Source organism: Bombina bombina, chromosome 1 (assembly GCF_027579735.1).
Source record: "Bombina bombina isolate aBomBom1 chromosome 1, aBomBom1.pri, whole genome shotgun sequence".
Lineage (NCBI taxonomy): Eukaryota > Metazoa > Chordata > Amphibia > Anura > Bombinatoridae > Bombina > Bombina bombina.
In genome coordinates this window covers 188,621,762-188,637,274 of record NC_069499.1, presented here as the reverse complement: position 1 = coordinate 188,637,274, position 15,513 = coordinate 188,621,762, and the positions used below count along the sequence as shown (strand labels likewise).

The 15,513-nt window shown below is 41.5% G+C and overlaps 1 protein-coding gene across 1 annotated transcript in view; it reads right to left on the bottom strand.

The window, feature by feature from the left end:
* PAPLN (papilin, proteoglycan like sulfated glycoprotein) overlaps nucleotides 1-15,513 on the bottom strand; it is a 517,238-nt gene that overhangs the window by 275,571 nt on the left and 226,154 nt on the right. Inside the window, 1 exon segment of the mRNA XM_053697785.1 lies at nucleotides 11,215-11,320. Within this exon segment, the coding sequence (XP_053553760.1) occupies nucleotides 11,215-11,320 (106 nt within the window).

Below are 15,513 nucleotides of genomic sequence, written 5' to 3'. Positions count from 1 at the left end.
TTACATATGTCCGGAATAATTCCTTACCAAGTGCTGTGATCGCTTATATAAGCCGCGGCCTGCCCTCACAGAGCTCTCTTCACTGTGTCAGGTTTTCCTCCACCCGACCTCCCGGTCTGAATTTGCTGACGCCGCCAGCAGCGGTAGTATGTTGAGGTCCGGGATCTGTGTAGGCTGCTTGACCCTCTCAAACACTATCGGAGGGATTGTGGTAGCCGCAGCGATGAGAATCCGGTGCCCTGATGGTGAGGGAGTAAGTTGCTCCAAAGGCTGTCCGTGCCGCTGATGGCGCAGCAAGTAATTATTGCGAGTCAGGCCCCAGTTAGTGAGACCAAGTTGCACGTCTCAGCACCACACTGGAACTTTTTATTGTCCCCAAAAGATACAGGTCGCTTTCTTACAATGACTCACATGTCTTCAGGGGTAATTATGGGATGGAGATCCTTCTTTTTAATCATTAACCAGGTGTGAGGCTTCAGAGCTAAATTTTTAGGCAGCCATCACCCTGCATGGCGAAGCTCCGCCCCCGATTACTAGAATTTTAAGCTAATTACACCTAATCTAAGCCCCCTAATAAAATAAAAAAGCCCCCCAAAATAATAAAATTTCCCTACCCTAAACTAAATTAAAAAAGTAATCAGCTCTATTACCAGCCCTTAAAAGGGCCTTTTGTGGGGCATTGCCCCAAAGTAATCAGCTCTTTTACCTGTATAAAAAAGAACAACCCCCCATTACAACCCACCACACACACACACCTACTCTAAAACCCACCCGATCCCCCCCTTAAAGAAACCTAAGTCTAACCCCCAAGTGCTCCTTACCTGTCCTGAAGACCAGCGGAGAAGTCTTCTTCCAGGCGGCGACCTCTTCTTCTTCCAGGAACCAGCCGGCGCGGAGCGGAGGAGTTGAAGACCGATGACCGCGGAGCTGAAGACCGTCCACTCTGGAACTGAAGACCGGCGATGCTGGAACAGAAGATCGGCGACGCTGGAACTGAAGGCCCGGAGCCATGGAGCGTGGAGGATCCTCTTCATACGATCTCCGCCGTACACTGAATAGGAATTCAAAGTACGCAATTAAAAATGGCGTCCATTGAATTCCTATTGGCTGATTTGAGCCTTCAAATTCAAATCAGCTAATCGGATGAGAGCTACTTTAATTCTATTGGCTGATTTGAATAGCCAATAGAATAAGAGCTACTGTAATTCTATTGGCTGATTAGAACCTAGCTAAAATAAATACAAATTTACCTGTAAAATAAAACCTAACCTGTCTTACACTAACACCTAACCTTACACTACAATTAAATCAATTACATTAATTAAATACAACTAACTAAATTACAAAGCCCCCCCCCACTAAATTACACAAAATAAAAAAGAAATTATCAAATATTTAAACTAATTACACCTAATCTAATAGCCCTATCAAAATAAAAAGCTCCCCAAAATATAAAAAAACCTAGCCTAAACTAAACTGCCAATGGCCCTTAAAAGGGCCTTTTGCGGGGCATTGCCCCAAAGAAATCAGCTCTTTTACCTGTAAAAAAAATACAAACAATCCCCCAACAGTAAAACCCACCACCCACACAACCAAACCTCCCAAATAAAATCCTATCTAAAAAATCTAAGCTCCCCATTGCCCTGAAATGGGCATTTGGATGGGCATTGCCCTTAAAAGGGCATTTAGCTCTTTTTCAACCCAAACCCTAAGCTAAAAATAAAACCCACCAAATAAACCCTTTAAAAAACCTAACACTAACCCCCGAAGATCCACTTACAGTTTTTGAAGACCGGACATCCATCCTCAACGAAGCCTGGAGAAGTCTTCATCCAAGCGGCAAGAAGTCCTCAACGAACCCGGGAGAAGTCTTCATCCAAGCGGCAAGAAGTGGTCCTTCAGACGGGCAGAAGTCTTCATCCAGACGGCATCTTCTATCTTCATCCTTCTGACGCGGAGCGGCTCCATCTTCAAGACATCCGGCGCGGAGCATCCTCTTCTGTTGACGGCTCTTCAAGAATGAAGGTTCCTTTAAGGGACGTCATCCAAGAATCAGCCAATCGGAATTAAAGGTAAAAAAATCCTATTGGCTGATGCAATCAGCCAATAGGATTGAGCTTCAATCTTATTGGCTCATCCAATCAGCCAATAGGATTGAGCTCGCATTCTATTGGTTGATTGGAATTGATTCTATCAGCCAATCGGAATTCAAGGGACACCATCTTAGATGACGTCCCTTAAAGGAACCTTAATTCTTGAAGAGCCGTCGTCAGAAGAGGATGCTCCACGCCGCATGTCTTGAAGATGGAGCCGCTCTGCGTCGGAAGGATGAAGATAGAAGATGCCGACTGGATGAAGACTTCTGCCCGTCTGGAGGACCACTTCTTGCTGCATGGATGAAGACTTCTCCCGGCTTCGTTGAGGACTTCTTGCCCCTTGGATAACAGAATTTATGTTTACCTGATAAATTTCTTTCTCCTACGGTGTATCCGGTCCACGGCTTCATCCTTACTTGTGGGATATTCTCTTCCCCTACAGGAAGTGGCAAAGAGAGCACACAGCAGAGCTGTCCATATAGCGCCCCTCAGGCTCCGCCCCCCCCAGTCATTCGACCGACGGTTAGGAGAAAAAGGAGAACCATAAGGCGCAGTGGTGACTGTAGTTTACAAAAAATAAACTTAAACCTGACCAAAATGCCAGGGCGGGCCGTGGACCGGATACACCGTAGGAGAAAGAAATTTATCAGGTAAACATAAATTCTGTTTTCTCCTACATTGGTGTATCCGGTCCACGGCTTCATCCTTACTTGTGGGAACCAATACCAAAGCTTTAGGACATGGATGAAGGGAGGGAACAAGTCAGGTAACCTAAACGGAAGGCACCACTGCTTGCAAAACCTTTCTCCCAAAAATAGCCTCCGAAGAAGCAAAAGTAATGAATTTGTAAAATTTGGCAAACGCATGCAGTGAAGACCAAGTCGCTGCCTTACAAATCTGTTCAACATAAGCCTCATTCTTGGACGCCCATGTGGAAGCCACAGCTCTAGTAGAGTGAGCTGTAATTCGTTCAGGAGGCTGCCTTCCAGTAGTCTCATAAGCCAACCGGATGATGCTTTTCAGCCAGAAAGACAGAGAGGTCGCAGTCGCCTTTTGACTTCTCCTCTTGCCAGAATAGACGACAAACAAGGACGATGTTTGTCTGAAGCCTTTAGTTGCTTTTAGATAAAACTTTAAAGCACGAACCCCATCAAGATGGTGTAACAGACGTTCCTTGTTAGAAACTGGATTAGGACACAGAGAAGGAACAACTATTTCCTGGTTGATATTCTTATTGGAAACCACTTTTGGAAGAAAACCAGGTTTGGTACGTAAAACGACCTTATCTGTATGAAACACCAGATAGGGTGAATTACACTGCAAAGCAGACAATTCAGAAACTCTTCTAGCAGAAGAAATAGCTACAAAAAAACAAAACTTTCCAAGATAGTAACTTAATATCTATGGAATGCAGAGGTTCAAACGGAACCCCTTGAAGAACTGAAAGAACTAAATTTAGACTCCATGGAGGAGCCACAGGTCTGTAGACAGGCTTGATTCTGGCTTAAGCCTGTACAAACCCTGAATATCTGGCATGGCTGCCAGACGCTTGTGTAACCAAACAGACAGAGCAGATATCTGTCCCTTAAAAGAACTAGCTGACAGACCTTTCTCCAATCCTTCTTGGAGAAAAGATAGTATCCTTGGAATCCTAATCTTACTCCATGAGTAACCCTTGGATTCGCACCAGCAAGATATTTCCGCCATATCTTATGGTAAATTTTCCTGGTGACAGGCTTTCTAGCCTGGATCAGAGTATCTATAACTGATTCCGAAACCCCACGTTTAGCTAGAATCAAACATTCAATCTCCAAGCAGTCAGTTGCAGAGAAACTAGGTTTGGATGTTCGAATAGACCTTGAATTAGAAGGTCCTGCCTCAAAGGCAGCTTCCATGGTGGAACCGATGACATATTCACCAGGTCTGCATACCAAGTCCTGCGTGGTCACGCAGGAGCTATTAGAATTACTGAAGCCTTCTCCTGCTTGATACTGGCTACTAGCCGGGGGAGAAGGGGAAACGGTGGAAAGACATAAGCTAGATTGAACGACCAAGGCGCTACTAAGGTATCTACCAATGTCGCCTTGGGATCCCTGGACCTGGACCCGTAACGTGTAACTTTGAAGTTCTGACGTGACGCCATCAGATCCAGATCTGTAATGCCCCATAGCTGGGTCAGCTGAGCAAAAAACCTCTGGGTGGAGTTCCCACTCCCCCGGATGGAAAGTCTGAAGACTCAGATAATCCGCTTCCCAGTTGTCCACTCCTGGGATGTGAATTGCTGATAGATGGCAGGAGTGATCCTCTGCCCATTTGATGATCTTGGATACCTCCCTCATCGCCAGGGAACTCTTTGTTCCCCCCTGATGATTGATGTACGCAACAGTCGTCAAGTTGTCCGACTGAAAACTGATGAATTTGGCCTCCGCTAGTTGAGGCCATGCCTGGAGCGCATTGAATATCGCTCTCAATTCCAAAATGTTTATCGGGAGAAGAAATTCTTCCCGAGACCATAGACCCTGAACCTTCAGGGACTTCCAGACCGCGCCCCAGCCTAAGAGGCTGGCGTCGGTCGTAACAATGATCCACTCCGGTCTTCGGAAACTCATTCCCTGAGACAGGTGATCCTGAGACAACCACCAGAGGAGTGAGTCTCTGGTTTGCTGGTTCATCTGAATCTGGGGAGAAAAATCTGCATAATCCCCATTTCATTGTTTGAGCATGCACAGTTGCAATGGTCTAAAATGAATTAGAGCAAAAGGAACCACGTCCATTGCCGCAACCATTAGTCCTGTTACCTCCATGCACTGAGCTATGGAGGGTTGAGGAATGGATTGAAGAACTCGACAAGTGTTCAAAAGTTTTAGTTTCCTGACCTCTGTCAGAAAGATTTTCATTTCTACCGAGTCTATTATTGTTCCCAGGAAGGGAACCCTTGTGAACGGGGACAGAGAACTTTTTTCTATGTTCACCTTCCACCCGTGAGACCTTAGAACGGCTAGAACAATGTCCGTATGAGCCCTTGCTTTGTGAAAAGATGACGCCTGTATTAAATGTCGTCTAGTTAAGGTGCTACTGCAATGCCCCTTGGCCTTAGCACCGCTAGAAGGGACCCTAGCACCTTTGTGAAAATTCTCGGAGCAGAGGCCAATCCGAAGGGAAGAGCCACGAACTGGTAATCCGAATGGTTTCCATTTGGAATGATGGAACTCTGAGTAATTGGTCTAGGATCTTTAAATCCAGAATTGGCCTGAAAGTTCCTTCCTTTTTGGGAACTACAAACAGGTTTGAGTAAAATCACAGTCCTTGTTCTGCTGTTGGAACTGGGTTTATCACTCCCATTTTTAAAAGGTACTCTACTCAATGTAAGAATGCCTGTCTCTCTATCTGGTCTAAAGATAAGCGAGACAAGTGGAACCTTCCCCTTGGAGGAAGGTCCTTGAATTCTAGAAGATACCCCTGAGAGACAATTTCTAGTGCCCAGGGGTCCGGAACATCTCTTGCCCAGGCCTGAGCAAAGAGAGAAAATCTGCCCCCTACTAGATCCGGTCCCGGATCGGGGGCTACCCCTTCATGCTGTCTTGGTAGCAGCAGCAGGTTTTTTTTTTTGGCCTGTTTACCCTTGTTCCAGCCTTGCAATGGTTTCCATGCTGGTTTGGGCTGGGGTGCGTTACCCTCTTGCCTAGTGGCTGTAGAGGTAGAAGCCGGTCCGTTCCTGAAATTGCGAAAGGAACGAAAATTAGACTTATTTTTAACTTTGAAAGGTCTATCCTGTGGAAGGGCATGGCCTTTTCCCCCAGTGATATCTGAAATAATTTCTTTCAACTCTGGCCCGAATAGGGTCTTACCTTGAAAGGAATATTAAACAATTTTGTTTTGGACGACACATCCGCTGACCACGATTTTAGTCAAAGCGCTCTACGCGCCACTATTGCGAAACCAGAATTTTTCGACGCTAATTTAGCTAACTGAAAAGCGGCATCTGTAATGAAAGAATTAGCCAACTTCAGGGCGTGAATTCTATCCATGACTTCATCCTAAGAAGTCTCCTTCTGGAGCGAGTTTTCTAATTCCTCAAACCAAAAAGCAGCTGCAGTGGTTACAGGAATAATGCAAGAAATTGGTTGAAGAAGAAAACCTTGTTGAACAAAAATTTTCTTAAATAAACCTAATTTTTTATCCATAGGATCTTTGAAAGCGCCACTGTCTTCTATTGGTATAGTTGTGCGCTTAGCTAGCTTTGAAACTGTCCCCTCTACCTTAGGGACCGTCTGCCACGCATCCCTTCTGGGGTCAACAATGGGGAACATATTCTTAAATATAGGAGGGGGAACAAAAGGTACACCTGGTTTCTCCCACTCCTTATTCACTATATCCGCCACCCTCTTAGGTATCGGAAACGCATCAGTGTGTACTGGGACCTCTAAGAATTTATCCATTTTACACCATTTTTCTGGGACCACCAAAGGGTCACAATCATCAAGAGTAGCCAGGACCTCCTTAAGTAGAGCGCGGAGGTGTTCTAGCTTAAATTTAAATGCTATGGTATCAGGCTCTGCCTGTTGAGAAACTTTTCCTGTGTCAGAAATTTCTCCCTCAGACAGGCCCTCCCTCACCGCCAAGTCAGATTGATGTGAGGGAACTACAGATAAATTATCCTCTGCGTCTACTTGCTCATTTTCTGTATTTAAAACTGAGCAATCACGCTTCCTAGGAAAGCTGGCAGTTTGGATAAAAATGCTGCGATAGAATTATCCATTACTGCTGCTAACTGTTGCATAGTAATCGCAATTGGTGCGCTAGATGTACTGGGCATCGCCTGCGCGGGCATAGCTGGTGTTGACACAGAAGGAGAGGAAAGCAAGCTATTTTCACTACCTTCAGCTAAAGAATCATCTTGGGCTATATTTTTAAGTGTGATTGTACTGTCCTTAAGCTGTTTGGACGCTATGGCACACTTCACACATAAATTTAATGGGGGAACCACCTTGGCCTTTGGACATACAGAACATAGGCTATCTGAAGACTCAGACATGTTTAACAGACTTAAACAGAACTATAATGCAATAAAAATTATTTTTGACAAAAACGTTACTGTCTCTTTAAATAATAAAAAAGCACACTTTTTTACTGAAATATCAAAAAAACCATGAAATAAACATCCGATTTTAATGAAATTTTCACCACAGAGTCTTAATGCTTTGAAAAGATTGCACACAAATTTTCAGATCAATTAACCCCTTAATGCCCAAACCGGAGCTAATAACAGTTATTAACCAGTTAACACACTACAGTACTAGCCACAGCTTTCACTGTAGCCTTTTACCTTCATTAGGGATTATTTTAGCAGGAAATAAGCCTCCCTGGAGTCTTTTATGATGCCTCTTGACTCCCCACATGAAGCTGCATGGATTGCCTAGGCAAAAACAACTGCACAATTTAGGCCTAAAAATTAGGCCTCCTCCCTCTTCATTCTAGAGTGGAGGGGCCTTTCTGACTAGATTTAGGTGTCCAAATAAGTGCCAGGCCGAAATTAAACCCCAAAAGTGTTTTAAAGTCTGAAAAAACACCTTATTTATAGTGAAAAACATGCTAAAAAGCAATCGATTTTAAAGCCCACAATAGTGTCAACCAGCATAGAGCCCTAAATATAAGCCATCATTTTATACAGAGTCTATTAGAAAAAAATGGCTTACCAATCCCCAGAGGGAATTTCTGACAGTCTTCTAGCATTACATGGTCTTGTTAGAAAAATGACTGATCATACCTGAAGCAGTTAAGCCTGCAAACTGTTCCCCCCAACTGATGTTCTCTGGTTCAACAGTCCTGCGTGGGAACAGCAAAGGATTTTAGTTACTGGTGCTAAAATCATACTCCTCTCAACAGAAATCTTCATCACTTTCTGCTGTAGAGTAAATAGTACAAACCGGCACTATTTTAAAATAACAAACTCTTGATAGAAGAAATAAAAAACTACAACTAACACCACATAATCTTTACCACCCCCGTGGGATGCTACTTGTTCAGAGCGGCAAAGAGAATGACTGGGGGGGCGGAACCTGAGGGGAGCTATATGGACAGCTCTGCTGTGTGCTCTCTTTGCCACTTCCTGTAGGGGAAGAGAATATCCCACAAGTAAGGATGAAGCCGTGGACCGGATACACCAATGTAGGAGAAAAAGACTTCTCCCGGCTTTGTTGAGGATGGATGTCCTCAAAAACTGTAAGGGGATCTTCAGGGGTTAGTGTTAGGTTTTTTTAAGGGTTTATTGAGTGGGTTTTATTTTTAGCTTAGGGTTTGGGCTGAAAAAGAGCCAAATGCCCTTTTCATGGCAATGCCCATCCAAATGCCCTTTTTGAGGGCAATGGGGAGCTTAGGTTTTTTTAGATAGGATTTTATTTGGGGGGTTTGGTTGTGTGGGTGGTGGGTTTTACTGTTGGGGGGTTGTTTGTATTTTTTTTTACAGGTAAAAGAGCTGATTTATTTAGGGCAATGCCCTGCAAAAGGCCCTTTTAAGGGCCATAGGCAGTTTAGTTTAGGCTAGGGGTTTTTTTTATTTTGGAGGGGCTTTTTTATTTTGATAGGGCTATTGGATTAGGTGTAATTAGTTTAAATATTTGATCATTTCTTTTTTATTTTGTGTAATTTAGTGATTTTTAAAAATGTTTTATTTAGTTAATTATATTTAATTAATGTAATTGATTTAATTGTAGTGTAAGGTTAGGTGTTAGTGTAAGACAGGTTAGGTTTTATTTTACAGGTAAATTTGTATTTATTTTAGCTAGGTAGTTAGTAAATAGTTAATAACTACTTACTAACTAGTCTACCTAGTTAAAATAAATACAGACTTACCTGTGAAATAAAAATAAAACCTAAGATAGATACAATGTAACTATTAGTTATATTGTAGATAGCTTAGGGTTTATTTTATAGGTATTTAGTTTTAAATAGGAATTATTTAGGTATTAATTGTAATTTTTTATTTAGATTTATTTTAATTATATTACAGTTAGGGTTAGACTTAGGTTTAGGGGTTAATATATTTATTTAGTGTTAGTGATGTGGGAGGCCAGAGGTTTAGGGGTTAATAACTTTAGTATACTGGCAGCGGCGACGTTGTGGGCGGCAGATTAGGGGGTTAATAAGTGTAGGTAGGTGGCGGTGACATTGGGGGCAGCAGATTAGGGGTTAATAAGTGTAGGTGGGTGGCTGCGACATTGGGGGCGGCAGATTAGGGGTTAATAACTGTAATGTAGGTGGCTGCGATGTTAGGGGCGGCAGATTAGGGGTTAATAACTGTAATGTAGGTGGCGGCGATGTTAGGGGCAGCAGATTAGGGGTGTTCAGATTCAGGGTTTATGTTAGGGTGATAGGTGTAAACGTAAAAAAAAAATCCCCCTAGACTTTAATGGGGCTGCGTTAGGGAGCTTTACGCTCCGTTATTGCAGGTGTTAGGCTTTTTTTTTGCCGGCTCTCCCCATTGAAGTCTATATACTATAAGTGATATTATTGTTACAAGGATAATGTTGTGCATAAGATTAATGTACATGACTACATGAGTTTGTAATCTTTGTTACAGCAATTTAAGTTGCTTACAGTTTTGTGTATAAAAATGGTGTGTGTTCATATCGTTAATGAGCTTATGTGAGTGTTTGGAGGTAACAGAGTTTTATAATTTAACATATGATATTGGGAAATATCCTGTATTTATGTATATGAAGTTTTGTTATTCAATGTAACATAAAAGTTTTGTTATAGATAAAAAAAATATTATCATTTAGAGGTTGAGAAGAGTAAATATGTTTTTAACACATATAGCAATATGGTAATTTATTTGATCAACCTAGAAAACAATAAAAGTTGTTTTGCTCATTCATCCCTTTGGGGTGTACACTATTGAGGAGGTAAATCCATCTGCATTCTTTTCTTAATAATGCTTGTTCCAAGTTACCACCTCTAATTCCTAGGGAAACTTTCTTTTGTCCTATGCATTTGAGATTTTTTGCACTGGATTGGTGATGGTTTACAAAATGTGTCGCCATTGATGTTAGGGCCTTACCATCCTCTTTATCTTTGATGGAGTTTTTAATATTCCTAAAATGCTCTTGTAATCTTATTCTGAGCTTTATACTCGTCATTCCAACATAAAATGTATTACAATCGCAAATGAGTAAATAAATTATACCCTCTGTGGAACAGCTGATATATTTTTGAATTTTGCGCCATTGCCCAAATCTATCGTGTATGTTTTTCGATTTTTTTCATGTATGAACAGGTAGAACAAGTTCCACATGGATATGAGCCATGATTAAATACTGTGGTGTAGTGACTACTCATAAGTGCATTTTTTTAATTATTAGGTCTTCTGTACCCAACTGTTACTGTTTCTCCCAACACTTTTTGAAGGTCGGGGTCTGAAAGGAAAATATTCCAGTGTTTTTTCACAATATTGATTATATATATAATCACCTATCATCCATACATTGAGCCAGCATAACCTGATCATTTTCTTTCAGCTACCACAACAGAACTTTTTTGGTGCATTATTGCTGTGTTATTACTGTTGTCTTTTAATGTGTGTCTTTCCCCATTTTTAATAAATAACTAATAAAGCTCATGTTTTAACTGTCCTTTCTTATCTTCCCATTTTTTGGGAATTTCATGTATATTCATAAGTGCTACCCAAGAATACATTTTCAACTATTAATAAATACTACACTCTGAGTGATTATAATGGTGAGGAATGCTATCTAGTATACACTTTGTGTAATTGGGTCACCACTACATGTTTTTGATCAATGGGGTTGCGTTACAGAGATTTTTTATTCCGCACTTCCAGTGTTAGTTTTTTTTCTAACACTCTCTCCCCATTGATGTCTATGGGGAAAGCGTCAAAGCAGCCCTTGGATTTTGTGCGGTATGGAACTTAACGCCACCATATCACACGCACAAGGAGGCTTTTCAGTAACTGGCAAAGTGAAATTACACAACTTTTTTGGTGTTAGTTTCACACCCTGTTTAGCGAAAAAACTCGTAATCTAGGTATTAGTGATTTTTTAGTCATATGTTTTCTAAAAATAAAATATCACAAAAGCATGATCGAAAGTATAGTACTCACATTGACTAGGTTTGCTCCTGCATCCTTCTCCATTAGGGCCAGACGCTTTGTTGGCATTGTCAAAGCAGCATCCATACTGGGAAGTTCTACATTCATCAGAAGGCATCTAAACAAATAAGTAGATTAAATACAAAATGAAAAAAAAAAACCTTAATTGTAGAATAATCTGTACAAATGTTCTCTATCTATTTATATATAATACAAATGATTTCTTAAAAGATCTGGTGGTGGTTATTTTAAGGAAATACAAAAAAATTCAAAAACAATAAATATATGATGTGTGCCCTGTTCAGTTCGATTCAAAGAGTAGAACAAACTTTTGGCTAGATTACGAGTTTTTGTCAGTAATGGTGTGCGGTGCTAACAAGCCTTTTTTTCTCACCGCTCACTTAAGACAACGCTGGTATTACGAGTTTTCTGAAAGCCGGCGTTAGCTGCAGAAAAGTGAGTGTTGAGCAAAATTTAGCTCCACATCTCACCTCAATACCAGCGCTGCTTATGGTAGCGGTGAGCTGGCTAAACATGCTCGTGCACGATTTCCCCATAGGAAACAATGGGGCTGAGCCGGCTGAAAAAAAACCTAACACCTGCAAAAAAGCAGCGTTCAGCTCCTAACGCAGCCCCATTGATTCCTATGGGGAAAGTAAATGTATGTCTACACCTAACACCCTAATATGAACCCCGAGTCTAAATACCCCTAATCTTACACTTATTAACCCCTAATCTGCCGCCCCCGACACCTGCATTATATTATTAACCCCTAATCTGCCGATCCGGACACCGCTGCCACCTACATTATACTTATTAACCCCTAATCTGCTGCCCCCAACATCGACGAACCCTACATTTTATTTATTTAACCCTAATCTGCCGTCCCCAACGTCGCCGCCACTATAATAAAGTTATTAACCCCTAAACCGAAGTCTAACCCTAACACCCCCCTAATTTAAATATAATTTAAAATAATCTAAATAAAATTACTACAATTAAATAAATTAATCCTATTTAAAACTAAATACCTATAAAGTAAACCCTAAACTAGCTACAATATAACTAATAGTTACATTGTAGCTAGCTTAGGGTTTATTTTTTAATTGTAAATATTTTTATTGTCAAAGAAGTCTCAACATTTGCCAAACAGAACATTTGCAGAATATAGTTAGAATACATCACATAACTGAACAATACATATTAAGCGATCACCACATAACAGATATGAGACGGTGGTACTGCATACAATGTTGGTACTTAGGGATAATACATATTGGCCCTCTGGCTTCTTATGTTGAACATGAAAAGACTTCCTTAACGATCAATTGCATTTATAATATAGATAAGAGGAAACGTAGTGAAAAGAGAACCTCTGGAGAAGAGGAGAAGAGGAGAGGGAGAGAAAGGAATAAGAAGAGTTTGAGCACCTGCGGGGTAGTCTGTCTAGAGAACCTGGTTTCTTAATTGATTCTGATGTCTAAGGATCTTCTGGTTTGCATTCTGACAGTATCTTCCCTTAGGGTTTATTTTTATTTACAGGCAAGTTTGTATTTATTTTAACTAGGTACAATAGTTATTAAATAGTTATTAACTATTGAATAACTACCTAGTTAAAATAAAGACAAATTTACCTGTAAAATAAAACCTAACCTAAGTTACAATTACACCTAACACTACACTACAATTAAATTTAATCCCTAAACTAAATACAATTAAATACAATAAAATAAAATAAACTAAAGTACAAAAAAAACAAAACACTAAATTACAGAAAAGAAATAAATTGATCAGGTAAGCATACATTTTGTTTTCTTTCTAATGACACAGTGAGTCCAAGGATTATCTAATTACTATTGGGAATCAATACCCAAGGTAGAGGACACAGATGATAAGGGAGGGACAAGACAGGGAGCCTAAACGGAAGGCACCACTGCTTGAAGAACCTTTCTCCCAAAAGAAGCCCCAGCTGAGGCAAAAGTATCAAATTTAAAGAACTTAGAAAAAGTGTGAAGAGAGGACCAAGTTGCAGCCTTGCAAATCTGTTCCACAGAAGCTTCATTTTTTAATGCCCAGGAAGAGGAAACAGCCTTCGTAGAAAGAGCCGTAACTCTCTCAGGAGGCTGCTGTCCAACAGTTTCATAGGCCAAGCGAATGATACTCTTCCGCCACAAAGAAAAAGAAGTAGCCGTAGCTTTCTGCCCCTTACGTTTTCCAGAGAAAACCACAAACAGAGCAGAAGACTGACAAAAATCCTTAGTCACCTGTAAATAGAATTTCAATGCACGCACCACGTCCAGATTGTGCAGCAGACGTTCCTTCTGAAAAGAAGGGTTAGGACACAAGGAAGCAACAACAATCTCCTGATTAATGTTCCGATCTGAAACCACTTTAGGGAGAACCCCTAACTTAGTACGCAAAACTATCTTAAACGAATAAAAAAAAAGGTAAGGAGACTCATACTGTAATGCCAAGAGCTCTGAAACTCTACAAGCAGATGAAATAGCAACCAGAAACAAAACATTCCAAGATAATAATTTATTATCTAAGGAATGCATAGGCTCAAACGGAACCTGTTGAAGAACTTTAAGAACTAGATTAAGACTCCAGGGAGGAGTAACCGGATAAAACACAGGCCTGATTCTGACCAAGGACTGACAGAACGATTGCACGTCTGGTACATCCGCCAGACGTTTATGTAACAAAATAGAAAGGGCAGATATTTGACCCTTTAAGGAGCTTGCCGATATACCCTTCTCCAAGCCATCTTGGAATCTAGGAATCCAAACTCTACTCCAAGAGTAGCTTCTGGATTCACACCAATGCAGATATTTACGCCATATCTTATGGTAAATCTTTCTAGTCACAGGCTTACGAGCCTGAATCATGGTCCCAATGACTGACTCTGAAAATCTACGCTTAGATAAAATGAAGCATTCAATCTCCAAGCAGTCAGCTTCAGAGAAACTAGATTTGGATGAAGGAAGGGCCCCTGAAGTAGAAGGTCTCCAAGGTGGACAAGATGACATCTCCACCAGGTCTGCATACCAAATCCTGCAAGACCACACCGGAGCAATGTGAATCAACGACGTCCTCTCTTGTTTGATTCGAGCAATGACCCGAGGAAAGAGAGCGAACGGAGGAAATAAGTATGCTAGACTGAAATTCCAATGAACCACCAGAGCATCTATCAGTACCGCCTGAGGGTCCCTGGACCTTAACCTGTACCTCGGGAGCTTGGCATTCTGACAAGATGCCATAAGAGCTAGATCTGGCTGTCCCCATTTGAGAATCAAGTTGGAAAACACTGCCGGATGAAGTTCCCATTCCCCCGGGTGAAGGTCTGTCTGCTCAGAAAATCCGCTTCCTTATTGTCCACTTCTGGAATGTGGATCGGAGATAGACAGCAGTTGTGGGTTTCCGCCCACTGAATAATCTTGGACACCTCTGACATGGCCAAGGAGCTCCGAGTTCTCCCTGATGATTGATGTAAGCCACTGAAGATATGTTGATTGATTGAAATCTGATAAACCGGGCTGAAGCTAACTAAGGCCAGGCCAGAAGAGCATTGAAGATTGCTCTCAGCTCTAGAATGTTTATGGGAAGAACAGAATCCTCTCCCCTGAGCCCTTAAAAGGCCCCAGACTGCTCCCCAATCGAGTAGGCTAGCATCCGTTGTCACAATCACCCAGGAGGGTCTGCAAAAACAGGTACCCTGGGAGAGATGATCCTGAGACAACCACCAAGGAAGAGAATCTCTTGTCATCTGACCCAGATGAATTTGCGGAAATAGATCCGAATAATCCCGGTTCCACTGCCTGAGCATGCATAACTGCAGAGGCCTGAGGTGGAAACAAGCACACGGGATGATGTCCATAGCGGCTACCATCAGACCGATTACCTCCATACATTGAGCCACTGATGGCTGAGGAGAAGATTGAGGTGCCAGACAAGCATTGAAAGTTTTAAATTTTCTGACCTCTGTCAGAAATATCTTCATCTAAATGAAATCTATTATGGTTCCCAATAAGACTACCCTGTAGATGCAATTAAGGAACTCTTTTCCAGACTCACCTTCCAATCATGAGAGAACAGGGAAGGATAAGAGCATCTCCGTGTGGGAGTTTGCTAGATGAAAAGACTGGGCCTGAACCAGAATGTCGTCCAGATAAGGCGTCACTGCAATACCCTGTAACCGGAGCACTGCCAACAGAGATCCCAGAACCTTTGAAAAATTCTGGGAACTGTAGCAAGACCAAAAGGAAGAGCCACAAATTGGAAGTGTTTGTGGAGAAAAGCAAATCTCAGAAT